General features: G+C 50.9%; 1 protein-coding gene across 1 annotated transcript in view; it reads left to right on the top strand.

The window, feature by feature from the left end:
* The first annotated feature begins 5,927 nt into the window (after positions 1–5,927).
* The window catches only part of PRRT4 (proline-rich transmembrane protein 4), a 10,754-nt gene continuing 2,115 nt past the window's right edge, over positions 5,928–14,566 (top strand). The window contains exons 1-5 of the mRNA XM_005868961.2: positions 5,928–6,006; positions 7,173–7,897; positions 7,983–8,087; positions 8,440–8,559; positions 14,325–14,566. Of these exons, the coding sequence (XP_005869023.1) occupies positions 7,246–7,897; positions 7,983–8,087; positions 8,440–8,559; positions 14,325–14,566 (1,119 nt within the window). The 5' untranslated portion in view covers positions 5,928–6,006; positions 7,173–7,245. The remainder of the gene's footprint in view (positions 6,007–7,172; positions 7,898–7,982; positions 8,088–8,439; positions 8,560–14,324) is intronic.

Here is a 14,566-nt window from a genome sequence, read left to right as displayed (position 1 = left end):
CTTCTCCTTACTCTTTTCCAATATTTTACATTTATTTTTACTTCTCCTCTTCCTCCTTTCTCTATTTCTCTTCATCTTCCTTTTCCTTTTTCTTCTCATCTTTTTGCAATGGTAACAATTTGCAAGTCAAAGTTAAATGTCAGTATTAATAGCAAGATCTCCATTTTTAATTTTAAGGAATTTTAAAATTTTCACTGTTAAGTATAGGGTTAGCTATTCTTTTGAAATAGAATTTTTATCAATTTAAGAGATATCCTTCCATTATGATTATAGTTTTCTTTTAAATATTTTTATTGATTTCAGAGAGGAAGGAAGAGGGATAGAGAGATAGAAACATCAATGATGAGAGAGAATCATTGATCAGCTGCCTCCTGCATGCCCCACACTGGGGATTGAGCCTGCAACTTGGGCATGTGCCCTGACCAGAAATTGAACCATGACCTCCTGGTTCATAGGCCAGGTAATGATAGTTTTCTTAGTTGGCCTATTGATATATTATTTAATGCATCTAAATTGATATTGAAAAAATATATCGTCATTCAGAAGAGTATCTAAAAGTACATGCAAAAAAAGGAAAAAAGTATAAATTGAACCATGACCTCCTGGTTCATAGGCCAGGTAATAATAGTTTTCTTAGTTGGCCTATTGATATATTATTGAATGCATCTAAATTGATATTGAAAAAAATATATTGTCATTCAGAAGAGTATCTAAAAGTACATGCAAAAAAGTATATATTATTTTAAAACAAATAATAAAATGAACACCCATATATCTACCACATAGGGTAAGAAATAGGACATGACCACTATCTTAGAATCCCTGAGTTCCCCTCCCCCAGTCATATCCACTTCCCTGTTGCCTGCTCCACCCCAGGGAAGGAGTCTCTTGACTTTCAGGTAAATCTTCCTCTTGCTTTTGTTAATAATTTCACCACATATGTGTATATTCGCAAATAATGCTGAGAAGCAAGCATAGTCCTAACTGAAAGGAAAGGACAAGCTCATGCTAGGTGAAGACTTCGGGAGAAGAGATGCCACAGAGCCTCTGGATCTTGATGTGGCTTCGGCTTTTCTGAGAGTTTACAAGGACCTTTACTGGGCCCATCGTGGGCAAGGTCATGAGGGAGTCCTGGAAACACAGACCTCACTGAAGCAAGGGCTGTAGTATCAACCAGACCTTGGACAGCTGGATGGAATATTGTCAGGGGCAGTGGGCTGCTTTGTGCTCTCTGCTTCTGAGCGCACTCCTATCTCCTTCTCTCAGGGGCAGGTCAACATGGAACATTTCCTGAGCAGGCAGCAGGGCCGGAGGGGAGAACAGTAACCTCAGTGCACTTGGTCAAAACAAGGCAAGTACAAGGAAGAATTGGAGCAGGCTCACCCAAATATTCTGCCCTGAGATTCCAAAGCTGGTCCCCTGCCATCAACATCTCCTGATCAGCTGCACTGCTCCCATCTGAACTGGTGCCTGTGGAGTACAGCTAACATCCTGGGGTCCCCTTCCCCACCTTCCACGGAGCTCTCGTCGCCTCTGCCTGTGGTGGGTCTCCTGTGTCCCACGTGTTCTTTCTTGATTTACTTTCTGGTTTCGGTAGAGCACTTTCTCTAGTACCTTTTCCAGAAACTGTGCATGGGAGGTAAGCTTTCTGAAATCTTACAGGTCTGAAAATGTATATACTCTATCATTTTACTTGATAGCTTGACTGGATAGAAACTCGAGATTGAAAGTAATTATTTTTCAGCATTTTGAAAGCATTGCTTTTAACTACTAGTGTTGCCTCGGTGTGGGTTTATTTTCATCCACGATCTTGGGTCTTGGTGAACCCACCCTTATGATCTGGCAACTCATGTCCTTCTGTTCTGGAAAATGTCCTCACATAAGTTCATTGGTGATTTTCTCCCTTCCATTTTCCTCTGTTTTTTTTTCTTTCTGAAACTTCTATAATAATAATGATTACTGGAGTTAATGTAGGCAAGTCTAGAACAGTGGCTCTGAGTTTTTGGTCCACAAATGTCACTTCTTTGTTTTGTTTTGTTTTGTTTTGTTTTTCTTATTCATCACTTGAGGATATTTTTCCATTGAATTTTAGAAAGAGTGGAAGGGGTGGGGGAAACAGAGAGAGCTGGCTGAGGCTGGGGATTGAACCTGCAACCAGGTATGTGTCCTTGACCGAAATCAAACCCAGACCCTTCAGTCCACCGACTATGGCTAACACTTCTATTATTTTGATGTTGAACTCCTAGCATGGTCCTCTAAGGCTCTTATCTTTTCTGTCCTATATGTTCTATCTCTTAGTATGTATGCTTTACTTTCTAGGGAGATTTAATCAGCCTTATCTTCCTATCTTTCTGCAGGTGTTATTGCCTCTGCTGTTGTGATTTTATTTTTCAAGACATAATTGTTGCTGTTGCTATTCTCTGGATATTCCTTTGTATAGCAAATTGTTGTTATTTCATGGGTAGTATATCTTCCCTTGTCTCTCTAAGGCTATTAACGGTGGTCTTTTGGACACTTTCTTTTCTCTGTATAACTTGTTTCCTCCAAGTTACTTTTCTGGTTGTTTGTTTTGTCTCTCTCTTCTGCATTAGAAAATTTCCTGGACATCTGGTGATCTTTGGCCATGAATAAGGTTGTAGGGGTGGGAGGGAAGCTAGTCAAAGACTAGCTCATAGGTTGGGGTTGCCACTGTTGGGCGATTGAGCTGGGAAAACGCCTATGTCAGTATCTTTAGGTCTTTCCTTTTGGACTAGTGACATACCCCAGAGTAGAGTCTTCCAGTCTCCTGCCTAGATGCCAAAGGTCCTGCTCCCAGTGCTTTGGGGATTGAACCTACAACCAATGGTGGGAGAAGAATCGGGTCTCTGCACTCAGCATCTCACATGACATGTGATCCTCTTGCTTTCACGTTGTTCAGCATACTATCTCCGTTCATAACCGTACTTGAAGCTTCTCCAACCCAATACCCTCCATTTTACCTTCTTCAGAGTAAATCCCCCAGCCTCGCTGGGACAGAGGAGGGGCTGTTCCCCAGTGACTTGGAGTTCTAACTCCTTCACTTGTTGGTCCTTGTATTAGCCACCTCTCCCACAGTTCCAGAGGTACCTTGGATTGCCAAGTTCTGTGCCTTCTGAGAACCTTGGACTGTAAGTCAGGTTGGCTCTCGATTCCCTCCACTACCAGCTGACACGTCTGTTTCTTCAGGGCTGATAAGTCAGTAACCGCGTGGGTGTCTGCCAACCTCCTGCAAAACTTTCGTGGCTGTTGTCTTTTTTTTCCTGTTTGCTCCATCCTTGTAGGTTTAAAATTCTCTTTATTGACATTTTAGTGGGGGTCCTTGTATTAGCCACCTCTCCCACAGTTCCAGAGGTACCTTGGATTGCCAAGTTCTGTGCCTTCTGAGAACCTTGGACTGTAAGTCAGGTTGGCTCTCGATTCCCTCCACTACCAGCTGACACGTCTGTTTCTTCAGGGCTGATAAGTCAGTAACCTCATGGGTGTCTGCCAACCTCCTGCAAAACTTTCGTGGCTGTTGTCTTTTTTTTCCTGTTTGCTCCATCCTTGTAGGTTTATCTCTTGATTTAAAATTCTCTTTATTGACATTTTAGTGGGGTTTGGGGAGGGAGTGAAATTAGAAGTATTCATTCAACTGCCATCTTAACCCAGAGCCCTCATTCTCCTTTTCAATATATTTTTTTAAATATAATTCCTGGGAATAACCCTAGTTGGTCATGGAGGATTGCTATTTTAATGTAGTGGGGTTTGTTTATGTCTGTCTTTCCATTTAGAAGTCATTAAGTGAACACGACTAGCAGGAAATGAGCCTTTCTGTGAGGAGGATTCAAGGAAAATGTCTCTAGCGAGATCATTTTTATTCAGTATATGAGAGAAAGCCAGGGGCTGGCTCCCAGTATGCAGCCTCCAGGCAGCCCCTAAAGGACCAGATGCTATGGTGAACTGTGAGGGGATGCCCTTTGCAATGTTTTGCCTAAGGACCCACAATAAGTCTCAGGCTTCACTTGACATCCCCTGGAGAGGGCCTCAGTGGTGGTCTGATTTTATCTTATATCAGTTGGGGGGATTCTGTGATAAAAAACTGAGTCCTGGATTCCTTTTTTATTTAAAAATTTTTTTATTAAATGTATTGGGGTGACATTGGTTAATAAAACCATGTAGATTTCAAGTGTATACTTCTATAGTACATATTCTGTATTTTGCACCCAAAGTCAAATTGGATGCCTTTCTAACATGAAACCCAGTGCTCATTTGGTCCCCAGAATCATTCATTTGTTTGTTATGCAGGCATCTAATATTCACTGAGCCTGTACCACGGGCAAAGCGCTATGCCAGCTCGCTATACCCGAGACAGAACCTGTCCTAGGTAGCTCTGTAAGCACCCCCTGGAGAGCCTTGGAGAGCAGCTAGGGCGGGGTCAGGATCACATACAAAGGTGTAACATGGTGACAATAACTTTTCTCTCTGTGTGGCTTGTGATAAGGAATAAGTGAGGGGACTCCGAAAGCATCCAGCATGGTTCCTGGCACACAGTAGGATGTCTGGATTTGAGGGACAGCTTTCTGTGGTGCCGGGAGCCTCCCGTGTTTTATGTCACACACGCGCACACACACACACACACACCCTTACACTTTTAAACACTAGCATTTTTGGAGGAACACCTGAAGGGATTTAGAGACTCAAGACAACATAAATGAGTCAGTCCTACTTAAATCACTCACGGTGACAGCATAACAAGGACCATGAAGTATTCACAGTGACCACCCTGCTCTTGAGTCATCTTCACCCCCAGGCAGCCTTTGCCTGGGCTCTCGGATTCCTGAGGCTGCACACTTTCTTTGACTTCCCTGTTTTCCTCCTGCCCCTGATTGGAAACACGTTGTAAGCTTAGCTCACCATTCTCTCTGGCAGACATTTCTGAAATTCTAAGTACTTTTGAGAAATCAGTTCTAACAACAAAAACAACAACAAAAGAAATAATACACACATGAACTGACACTCGCCAGTCCACCTGTGCCTAGGAGAGGCGCTCCGTGTAGCAGTACAACTGTTGAAAGTCCGCAGGTGGTGGAGAGAGCAGCCGAGAGACTGGGTTCAAGTCTCTGCAAACTGTGAAACTTGGGCAAATGCGTTCATTTTCTGAGCCTTAATTTACCTATCTGTGAAATGGGATCACACACAGTCTTGTGGTGAGGACTCGCGAGATAAAAGGTGTAGAAGTAGGTGCCTATTACACTTCTACTCACAGCGTAATAAACGTAGTGGGTCTTCTTCCATGGGGGTGACATTCTGGGGCCAGGTGTGTGTGTGTGTGTGTGTGTGTGTGTCCTGGGCCAGGTGTGTGTGTGTGTGTGTGTGTGTGTGTGTGTGTATGTCTGTAACCAGGGCTCCAGCTCTTCTGCAGCTGGTCAAGGTAGAGGCAGTGAGAGACTGGTGCAGGCTCCAGTGTGTCCTGGCTCTCCCTTGCTTCATGACCTACAGTGACCTCGGGCCCAACATCAGAGAGGAGCAGCGGTCGTCCCCAGGCTCCCTCAGCAGCTAACAGCCACAGGAGCTCTAATCCCCCTTCCTCCCAGCAGCCCCACCTGCCTGAGGACTCCGGGCGCTCTGGGCCCAGCAGAGGGGAAGCAGACTGCTCTGTGGCTCCTCACCGGCTCCTCTGTGGCTGCAGCTTCCTCCATGGGCCACCCCGGCTGTCCTCCCTCCCCAGAGCTCCCCCTTTGTACCCAGGGGGTGTCTGCTTGCTGTTGGAGGCCTGCTGCCCTCCCAGGACCCCTTGTGTGTAGGGTACCGAATGGCTCCAGATGGCTGTCTCCCTTCCGGTGGCTCACTGCTGGCCCAGGGAAAGGCAGAAGCATCGTTTGTCCCTGACAGATCCTGGCGGCGCAGGCCTCTCCATCCCAGAACGCCCAGCTGGGCGCCGGGGCCGGGGCCTCCCCTTCTCCGGGACTTGGCAGAGGAGACGCCGCCGGGAGGGAGCGAGAGGAGCAGGTCGGCCAGTCCGTGCAGGGGGAGTGTGTGTGTGTGTGTGTGTGTGTGTGTGTGTGTGTGTGTGTGTGTGTACGCGCCTGCAGGGTGTGTGTGGCGGGGATGATGTGTGATGTGTGTCTGTAGGGAGTATGTGAATGTGTGTAGGGGTGTGTGCCTCTCAGTGTGACTGTATATTCTGTGTGTGTCTGTGAGGTAGGGGCGTGTGTATGGGGGTGGGGGGCTGAGAGCTCACATGAACCCATGTAGGAGGGAGGGTGCTCGGCAGGACTGAGGGTGTGTGTGAGCGCACTTGTGTGCAAGGCTGTGTGAAGGGTGAGGGGGTGAGTGTGTCATGGGTGCTAGGTGTGGCTGTGTGTGAAGTAAGGGTGCCGGGTGCACATGTGTCCCTGGCTCACCCTCCCCTTCCCCATCAGATGTGCATGCAGGGAGGGGTGTCTGGGGAGGGGGTAGGAGCCTCTGCAGCAGCGCCTTGCCCAGCTTGCCTGCCTGGCCATCTTCCCCAGAAACCAGAGATGGCCAAGCTGCCCCTCCCCCAAATACTCCGAGGGTTAAGGGGAAGGGAGCAGGCCAAGCCCCAGGAAAGAGGGGAAAGGCTGAAGGGACAGAGCTTCTGCCGGGCCAGGGAGCTTGGCTGCCTTCTCCATCTCTGCCAGATCACTCAGCCGGCCTTGCCCCTCCCAGGGCCCTGTACTCCCGGGTCTGAGTGGTGCAGGGCCAACCTAAGAGGTTGTGGGGGTGGGCCTAGGTTGAGACTCATCTGTGAGGGTTCGCTTGCTCACAGTTGTATTACCAGAAGGGTGCTGGCCAAACAGTAGCCTCAATAAATATTTGAGGTTGGAAGGGAGGATAGAAGAGAGGATGGGAAGGGATCTGAGTCTGGGAGTCAAGTCCATCCCATCTACTATCAGTCAAGGATGAGAGCAGCTGGTTGTGGTCTCACCCCAAATTGAGCAGGTGGGGGAGGCAGGGGTTCAGGGAGAGGGAGCCTCAGGGAAACTGAGGGGGAGAGATTTGTGCTGGGCCCTGAGAGGAGGAAGGAGCTGGCACTCTGCTGGGCAGAACCCTTTGCATCCTGCCCCCACTACCTGCTTCTCTGTGATGGGAAGCCTCTCTCTGGGCCATTCACCCCAGGCAGCCAGGGCTCATGGTGCCTCTCCTTTCTCCAGGACCTTCGTGCTCAAAAGGTGCTGAAGAACGGAGGCCCTCACCCACTGAGGCTACCTGAGACCAAGTGGGGCCATGGCAGGGCATGGCTGTCTGGGGCTGGGGCTGTTCTGCTGGGTCCTCCTCGCTGTTCCTGTGGGCCCCCAGCCTGCTTCCTCCATCCCAGGCGCCCCTCTCACTACTTTGACCCCACCCCCTCAGAGCGAGGCCTCTATGCTGTCTCTCAATCTGGGACTTAACTTCAAATTCCACCTTCGGGGACCTGCTGCGGCCTGGGGGAGCTCTGTCACCGAGACTCACCCACTGTCCCCTGGACCGAGCCAGGAGCTGGAGGAAGAGGTGGCCAGTGGACTGAGGACTGACCCCCTTTGGGAACTGCTGGTGGGCTCCCTGGGGAACTACTCCCCAGAGTGGGGTTCTGCTGAAGGCAGTGCTACACCCTGGGCCTCCTCCCTGCCTCTCGAATCCACATCCCTAATCTCTGGGCCCACCAACCGACCTACGGCTCCCTATCAGCCCAGGATGGGTACGGTGACCTGGGACACTGCTCTGATGGCTACAGCCCCTCCATCCAGTGCCCCCAGGCCCCACCAGACTGAGCTGGAACTGAAGTTTGACATGGCACTGAGAGCAGGCGCAGCCCCCACGCTCGGGCATCGAACTCTGCCCCTGCTGCCCAGTCTGCGGGCCAGCCTGGCAGAGATTGCTGGGCGCCTGGGACCGTTTGGTGAGTACCCACTCCGCCCTGAAGAGCGCCCCTGCTGGGCTGCCTGGCAGGCAGGAGGAAGCTTCAGCCCGGGCTCCTTTTGCAGGGTTCTTTGGCACTACTCTGTCCCCACTCCGGAACTTCTCTGGCGTGAGCCCCCCAGGCCCAACGGCATCCCTAAGCTCTGCCTCCAGAGTCTCGGATTCGCCGGGTGAGTGTCTACTTCATTGCAATGAACACTGACAGACTACCTCTGCATGCCAGGCACTGTCCCAGAGGCCTATGCAGCACGCCCTGCCCTTTCTTCCTTGACTCAAGGGGAGGTCTGCATTGCGTTCTCCTGGCCCTGGGACGTGGGCCACTGCTCCCAGGAGGAGATTCCCTCTTTGCCCTATTGAGTTTGGTTTGGTCCATGGAGCATAGCTCCTGGTGGACATGTGGCTATGATTCCTGGGACGGTGGCTCTCTGAGGGCAAGTTCTGGGGAAAGACCGGCTTTTCACCAAAAGCCCAGAGGCCAAGGCTGGTAAGATGGCACTCAAACCCCGCGTGCTCCCTTTGCAGGGTTCTTTGGCACCACTCTGTCCCCACCCCCATCCTCCCTGGAGAGAAAGCTCCCAAGCCCAGGCCCACTAGACCCAACTGCTTCCCTGAGCGCTGCCTCCATTGCAGCAACATCACTAGGTAAGTGTCCCATTCATTTGAACTTGACAGTTATTTATTGAGCACTTGCTACAGGCTAGCCGCTAATGGGTGTCCCGGGACCCTTTTGTTTCATTGTCATTATAATCATAATCACCATTCTCTTCATCATCACCATGGAGGTACATATTAATGGTTTGAGAACAAGTGTTGCCGGGGCCAGTCCCACACAGAGTTAAGTAATGGTCCTATGGGAGTTTTGCAATCACAGGCAGAGCAGGATGTAGACAAATTATCAGGGGCAAACAGACACAGGAACTCCCTCATGAATTCCACAGCCTCAGTGCCAACCCCACCCTCCACTCCAGGCTGTCTGGCCTGACTCCCCATCCCAACCCCAAACTTGGGGCTCTCTCCTTTGCTGCCTGATCTGACCTGACATGCTGTCAGATATGGGCAGGGCTGGGCCTCTCATGGGGAAGATCTTGAGCAGACAGGTGCCATCCTTGTTCAAGAAAGCATGCAGACAAGCTGCTGGTGCGGAGGAAAGACCAGGGGCTCCGGAATCTTGAGCCTTGGCTTTGCATCCCAGTTACTAACTGGCTGGGTGACCGTAGGGCAAGTTATTTCGTGTCCCCGAGCCTAAATGTTCTCAGATATCTAGGGTTTAATAATAGTACCTATTCTGTTATTATGAGTTTCTAGATAATGTAAGCTCCTGGCATCAGGATGGGCACAAAGTAAAAGCTCATTAAATAGTAGCTGTTAACCTTGCTTCTTCCCCCACTCATTGCAAATACACTTCCTGACCCTTCCTCTGAGAGACTGCAGACACTGGCCCCAAGATGTGATAGGAAAGCACATAACCCACAGGACAGAAGGCACACTGGCTGGGGAGAGGTTCTGGTGGGTGAGGCTGAGGGAGCCATGGAGAGGGACCTCCAGGCCCAGCTTTGCTCTGCAAAGGGTTTACTGTAGCTGTGAAACCTCTCAGCCACCCCACACTAGGAACCAGCTCAGCTTCTGGAAACCACTGGTCGCCCAGCTTCCTGCAGCTCCAGACTCAACACACCCAACTCTGGCTCACTCCTGCTCCTCACTGCACTCCGGGGCATGTGGGTCAGGAGGCTGCCCAGGATCTGCTTTGAGGTTGGGGGCAGGCTCTGTGGCCTCAGGGGAAGGATGCTGCCTGGCAGTCTCTCAGCATTGGTGACAGCAGCGCTGCCAGGCAGGTTTAATGAGTCTGGACAGTATCAGAGGCAGCCCAGCTCGCCAGCCCCACCCTCCTTCCCCCTCCTCACTGATGGCTACAGGAACCCCGCCTCTTCCTGAGTATTCCTCTTGGACAAAACCAAGAGAGCTACAGTTCCCTCGGAGAGAAGGCCAAGGGGCCTATTGAACCAGCGGTGTGTGGGGGGAGTGGTGTCAATCAGGGAACAAAGGGAGTCTCTCTTTGTCTCCTCTAGGACCTCTAACTTAGGTGCAGTTAACCTTTGACCCCAGGGCTTCTGCTGCCTTGCATTAGGTCTCTTCACCTAGTACAGTGGTCGGCAAACTCATTAGTCAACAGAGCCAAATATCAACAGTACAACGATTGAAATTTCTTTTGAGAGCCAAATTTTTTAAACTTAAACTATATAGGTAGGTACATTGTTATTAACTTAATTAGGGAACTCCTAAGGCTTAGGAAGAGCCACACTCAAGGGGCCAAAGAGCCGCATGTGGCTCGCGAGCCGCAGTTTGCCGACCGCTGACCTAGGACAGAGCTTGTATTCAGCCAGTACACACAGAAACAGTTGCTTAGGCTGTGAAAGGCTTTTATTTCATTTGATAAGTACCCACTGACCTTAGCCCCCTCCACTCCCCTCCACTCCCTGACCACCCTCGCTGGCACCTGTACCATTTCCAGTTGTTAAATATTTCAAATGTCACTCTCACAAAACGTATCAATCCTCCATAGCCCTGGAGGTGGGGGTGGGGAGAGGGATGGGGCCAGGACATTGAACAGGCTGCCGGTTCCAGCATCCACAGTGGAGCCTGCCCTTTGATCTGGGCAGCTGGTGGATAATCAGGCCTGACTTCTCCATAAATCCAGCGGCCTCCTCTCCGGGCTCCTCCCCAGCGAGCTCAGCCTCACCAATTACTCACATTGACATCCCATCTCCTCCCTCATCCCTGAGGTCAAGAGGGGCCGCAGGGCCAGAGTGGGACCGTCTTGTAAGGGAGGCCTGCTCAGGAGAGGGATCCTAGGAAGTCACTCGCTTCTGGGGGAAACTGAGGGCTCCTCTGGGGAAGCCGCGAAAGGTGAGACATGGGCTGAGGTCAAGTAGACCCTTTAGGCAGTAGCTGGGTCTTCTTCACCTGCCCCCACCCACGTGGCCCAGTGCTGGGTACACCGGGCATGCCGTGCCCCCTGGGAGCAGTGCATCTACTTAGAACTCCCTCCTTTGACACCTGAGCCGTGCCTGTACTTTGCCTATTTTCTGGTTTTTATTCCTTTTCTGGCTTCTTAGGAATGTTGAAACTTGCTCTAGTTGCCATAGTGCTTTGGGACAGAGGTGAGAGATGGGGTTTCCCGTGGCCCTCGGGTGAGCAGACCTCTAGAGCTGCACTTGTCTGTACAGTGAGCAAGGAGGAGGCGTGCGGGTGGCAGGCTGGTGGGGCTCCTGGGCACGGTCTCCCTGCCTTGCTGCAGAGCCCACCGCGGCCAAGGAAAGACCAGGCAAACTCATCCACTTTGTAGAAGAAGTGGGTTGGGCAAGGGCATCTGAGGAGACCAAGGAATGAGGGTGAGGGAGGGAGCATGTGGTGCCCACCCCTCATCAGCAAGCTGTCCTTTCCAGCCATGTCTTTAACTCCTCATAGCTATGTCTTCATTAGGTGTCCAGGGATGGTCAGTCCATCCAAACAGTGTTCTTCAAACGGTTTACAAAGTGAGAATGTCTTGATGTTCACTCATTTGAATAATCGTTGATTTTCTAAGCAAGTTTAGGATGTGCGTGAGGGTGAGGGAGGGAGCATGTGGTGCCCACCCCTCACCAGCAAGCTGTCCTTTCCAGCTGTGTCTTTAACGCCTCATAGCTATGTCTTCATTAGGTGTCCAGGAATGGTCAGTCCATCCAAACAGTGTTCTTCAAACAGGGTTTACAAAGTGCGAATGTTTTGATGTTCACTCATTTGAATAATCATTGATTTTCTAAGCAAGTTTAGGATGTGCAGAGGGACAACAGTCTTTTGTTAGTTAAACTGAGAACTAGTTTGAGGCCAGAAATGGTCACACTAACAATCACAAGCGGATGACTGGTGATCGACATTAGCCAATAACGATGACACCACCAACAGTCACATATTGAATGCTTATTATGCTCCAGGTACTCCAAACAGCTCCGCACACATCAGCCATTTACCCTCGTAGCAGCCTATGCAGTGGGTACTCTTCCCCGTTTCATAGGTGAATGCGATGGAACAGGGACCAGGGCAGTGAGCTGTGGAAGTTTACTTTTTTGGCTGCTCCCTCTCCGCCCTCTGCAGTTGTCTGATTCTGTCTTCCCATCCTCTCTTCCCAAAGCCGATTTCTGCCTCCTCACTCCTTTTCCTTGTTCTCAGGACTGCTCTGTTTTGCAAGTCCCCAGCAGGAGCTGGCACAGCCTGGGGCGGGGGTGGTCCTGGGGTCTTCTTGATTGTGCCACTGAGGCATGGGTGCTGGGCATAGCTGGGCAAGGCCAGGCAGTTGGGGCAGGAGTCTGTTTGTCAGGAGACCCGCCCCCATCATTTTACAGCTGCCTCCTGTGCACCTCCCCATCCGCATCAGGCTGTCCCCACCCTTCTCCACCATCTTTCTCCCTCCACCCTTGCCTGCAGCTGCAACTCTGCTGAGCCTGGTAGGTGGAGAAGGGAGAGGTTCCGCTTCCAGCACCCTCCCTTGCTGCCCGGCCATGGGGAGAATTTTTGGATCTAACTCTTTCTAAGTCATCTATTGCTCCAGGAGAGTAGAAATACAGATCTTACTCCTCACCTCTTAATTGACTTCCCTTTCTCTCAGATGTGGGGAAGGTGTTGGAGCACAAGATGAGGTTGGGAGCCTGAGTTATCGAACCCCAGAGCAATCCCTGAGGGGCTCACTCACTCAGCATTTTATCCCACTATGATCTCCCCAGTTGCTTCTTCCTAGGAGTTCAAGGGTAGCCTCAAGCCCCAGGGAGTCCATTCTTTCTCCCTCCACCCTTGCCTGCAGCTGCAACTCTGCTGAGCCTGGTAGGTGGAGAAGGGAGAGGTTCCGCTTCCAGCACCCTCCCTTGCTGCCCGGCCATGGGGAGAATTTTTGGATCTAACTCTTTCTAAGTCATCTATTGCTCCAGGAGAGTAGAAATACAGATCTTACTCCTCACCTCTTATTAGACTTCCCTTTCTCTCAGGGTGTTGGAGCACAAGATGAGGTTGGGAGCCCGAGTTATCGAACCCCAGAGCAATCCCTGAAGGGCTCACTCACTCAGCATTTTATCCCACTATGATCTCCCCAGTTGCTTCTTCCTAGGAGTTCAAGGGTAGCCTCAAGCCCCAGGGAGTCCATTCTCAATGCCACCTTCTAGAAAATGGAGCTAGAACTGAAGAGGCATCTATATTAAGAGCCTTAGACCAATGACTTTGTGATTGAGTCAGGATGGGGATCACAGGCAAGGGGAGGCAGAGGGTGGGGGTGTAGCAAGCAGGGAGGCAAGTGGATAGGAAAGGTATTCTCCTCAGGGTGCTGGGTGGGGGCAGGAATGTCTCACCTTTCCTCCTGCTGCATATGTGTGTAGGCGCCCCCATGCACAACAGTGTGTCTGTGTGTCTGTGTGTCTGTGTAGAGGCTTTTCCTGAAGAGATAGGGAAGCAGTTGAAAAAGGGCAGGGGAGCCTCAGGGAGTCAGAGGTGCAGAACAAGAGATAAGCAACTGGGACTAGGAAGAGGCTCTGGAATTCTGGAAAGGGGCTCCGCTGGGGCTCTGATATGGATTCCAGTGGCAGCTCTGTCATTTGTGACCTGGACAAATCATTTTGCCTCTCAGCAGACCCTTAGTATCTTCACCTGGCAAGTAAGAGTATCCATTTATTCCGTGTATATCCTGTATTGTCCGGGATATCATTTATTCAACGCTAACTCTGTGCCAGGCACCATGTTAGGCTCAGGGATTCAGATGTGAGCAAAGCAAACAAAACTGCTTGTTCTTCTGAAGCTTCCCTTCAGGTGGGAGCATTGAACTAGAGGGGGCTTCCACCGTCCCTCTTCCAGTTGTAAAATTCTGGGACTTCTTTTTAAAAAATATGTATTTTATTGATTTTTTACAGAGAGGAAGGGAGAGGGATAGAGAGTTAGAAACATCGATGAGAGAGAAGCATCGATCAGCTGCCTCCTGCACACCTCCCACTGGGGATGTGCCTGCAACCAAGGTACATGCCCTTGACTGGAATCGAACCTGGGACCCTTCAGTCCCCAGCCCGACGCTCTATCCAGTGAGCCAAACCGGCTAGGGCAAATTCTGGGACTTCTTAAGAAAAACCCTTTGCAGTAGAATCACCAAGTGAGGAAGGCAAATGCACAAAGCAGGTGGCTGGGGGTGGGATGGAGTGGGGTCTATGAGAGCTGAGACGACTGCACGAGGAGTTTGATGGGGGAGGGGAAGGTGAGAGGTCCAGTCTCATATTTAAGACGGGTGTCCTGGGTGCCATGAGGACTCTGACTGGCACACAGGCTACTGGCTGTGGGGAGAACAGGAGTGGCAGGGGAGGGCTGCACAACTGCTTCAGACAAATGTTCTTTGCCCACAGACGCCACCATCCCCACCTCCGGTCCAGATGACCCCATTCCTACCAGCCTCGGAAACCCTTCCGTGCAGCCAGAGTGCGGGCCAGGGTCCTGCAACGTTGGAGAATTGCCTGAAGGCGAGGGGCAGCCTCCTGCAGCCCCGCTGTCCCTCTTTTTCCTGACCCTGGAGGCCGACTGGGCAGAGGCCAGGGCTCGCTGGGGGTTGGCCTGGGAGGCCCATGTGTACGGGGTAGGCACCCTCTTC

Source organism: Myotis brandtii, unplaced genomic scaffold (assembly GCF_000412655.1).
Source record: "Myotis brandtii unplaced genomic scaffold, ASM41265v1 scaffold280, whole genome shotgun sequence".
Lineage (NCBI taxonomy): Eukaryota > Metazoa > Chordata > Mammalia > Chiroptera > Vespertilionidae > Myotis > Myotis brandtii.
Note: the sequence above shows the minus strand (reverse complement) of the source record. Positions and strands in the feature narration are given on the sequence as shown.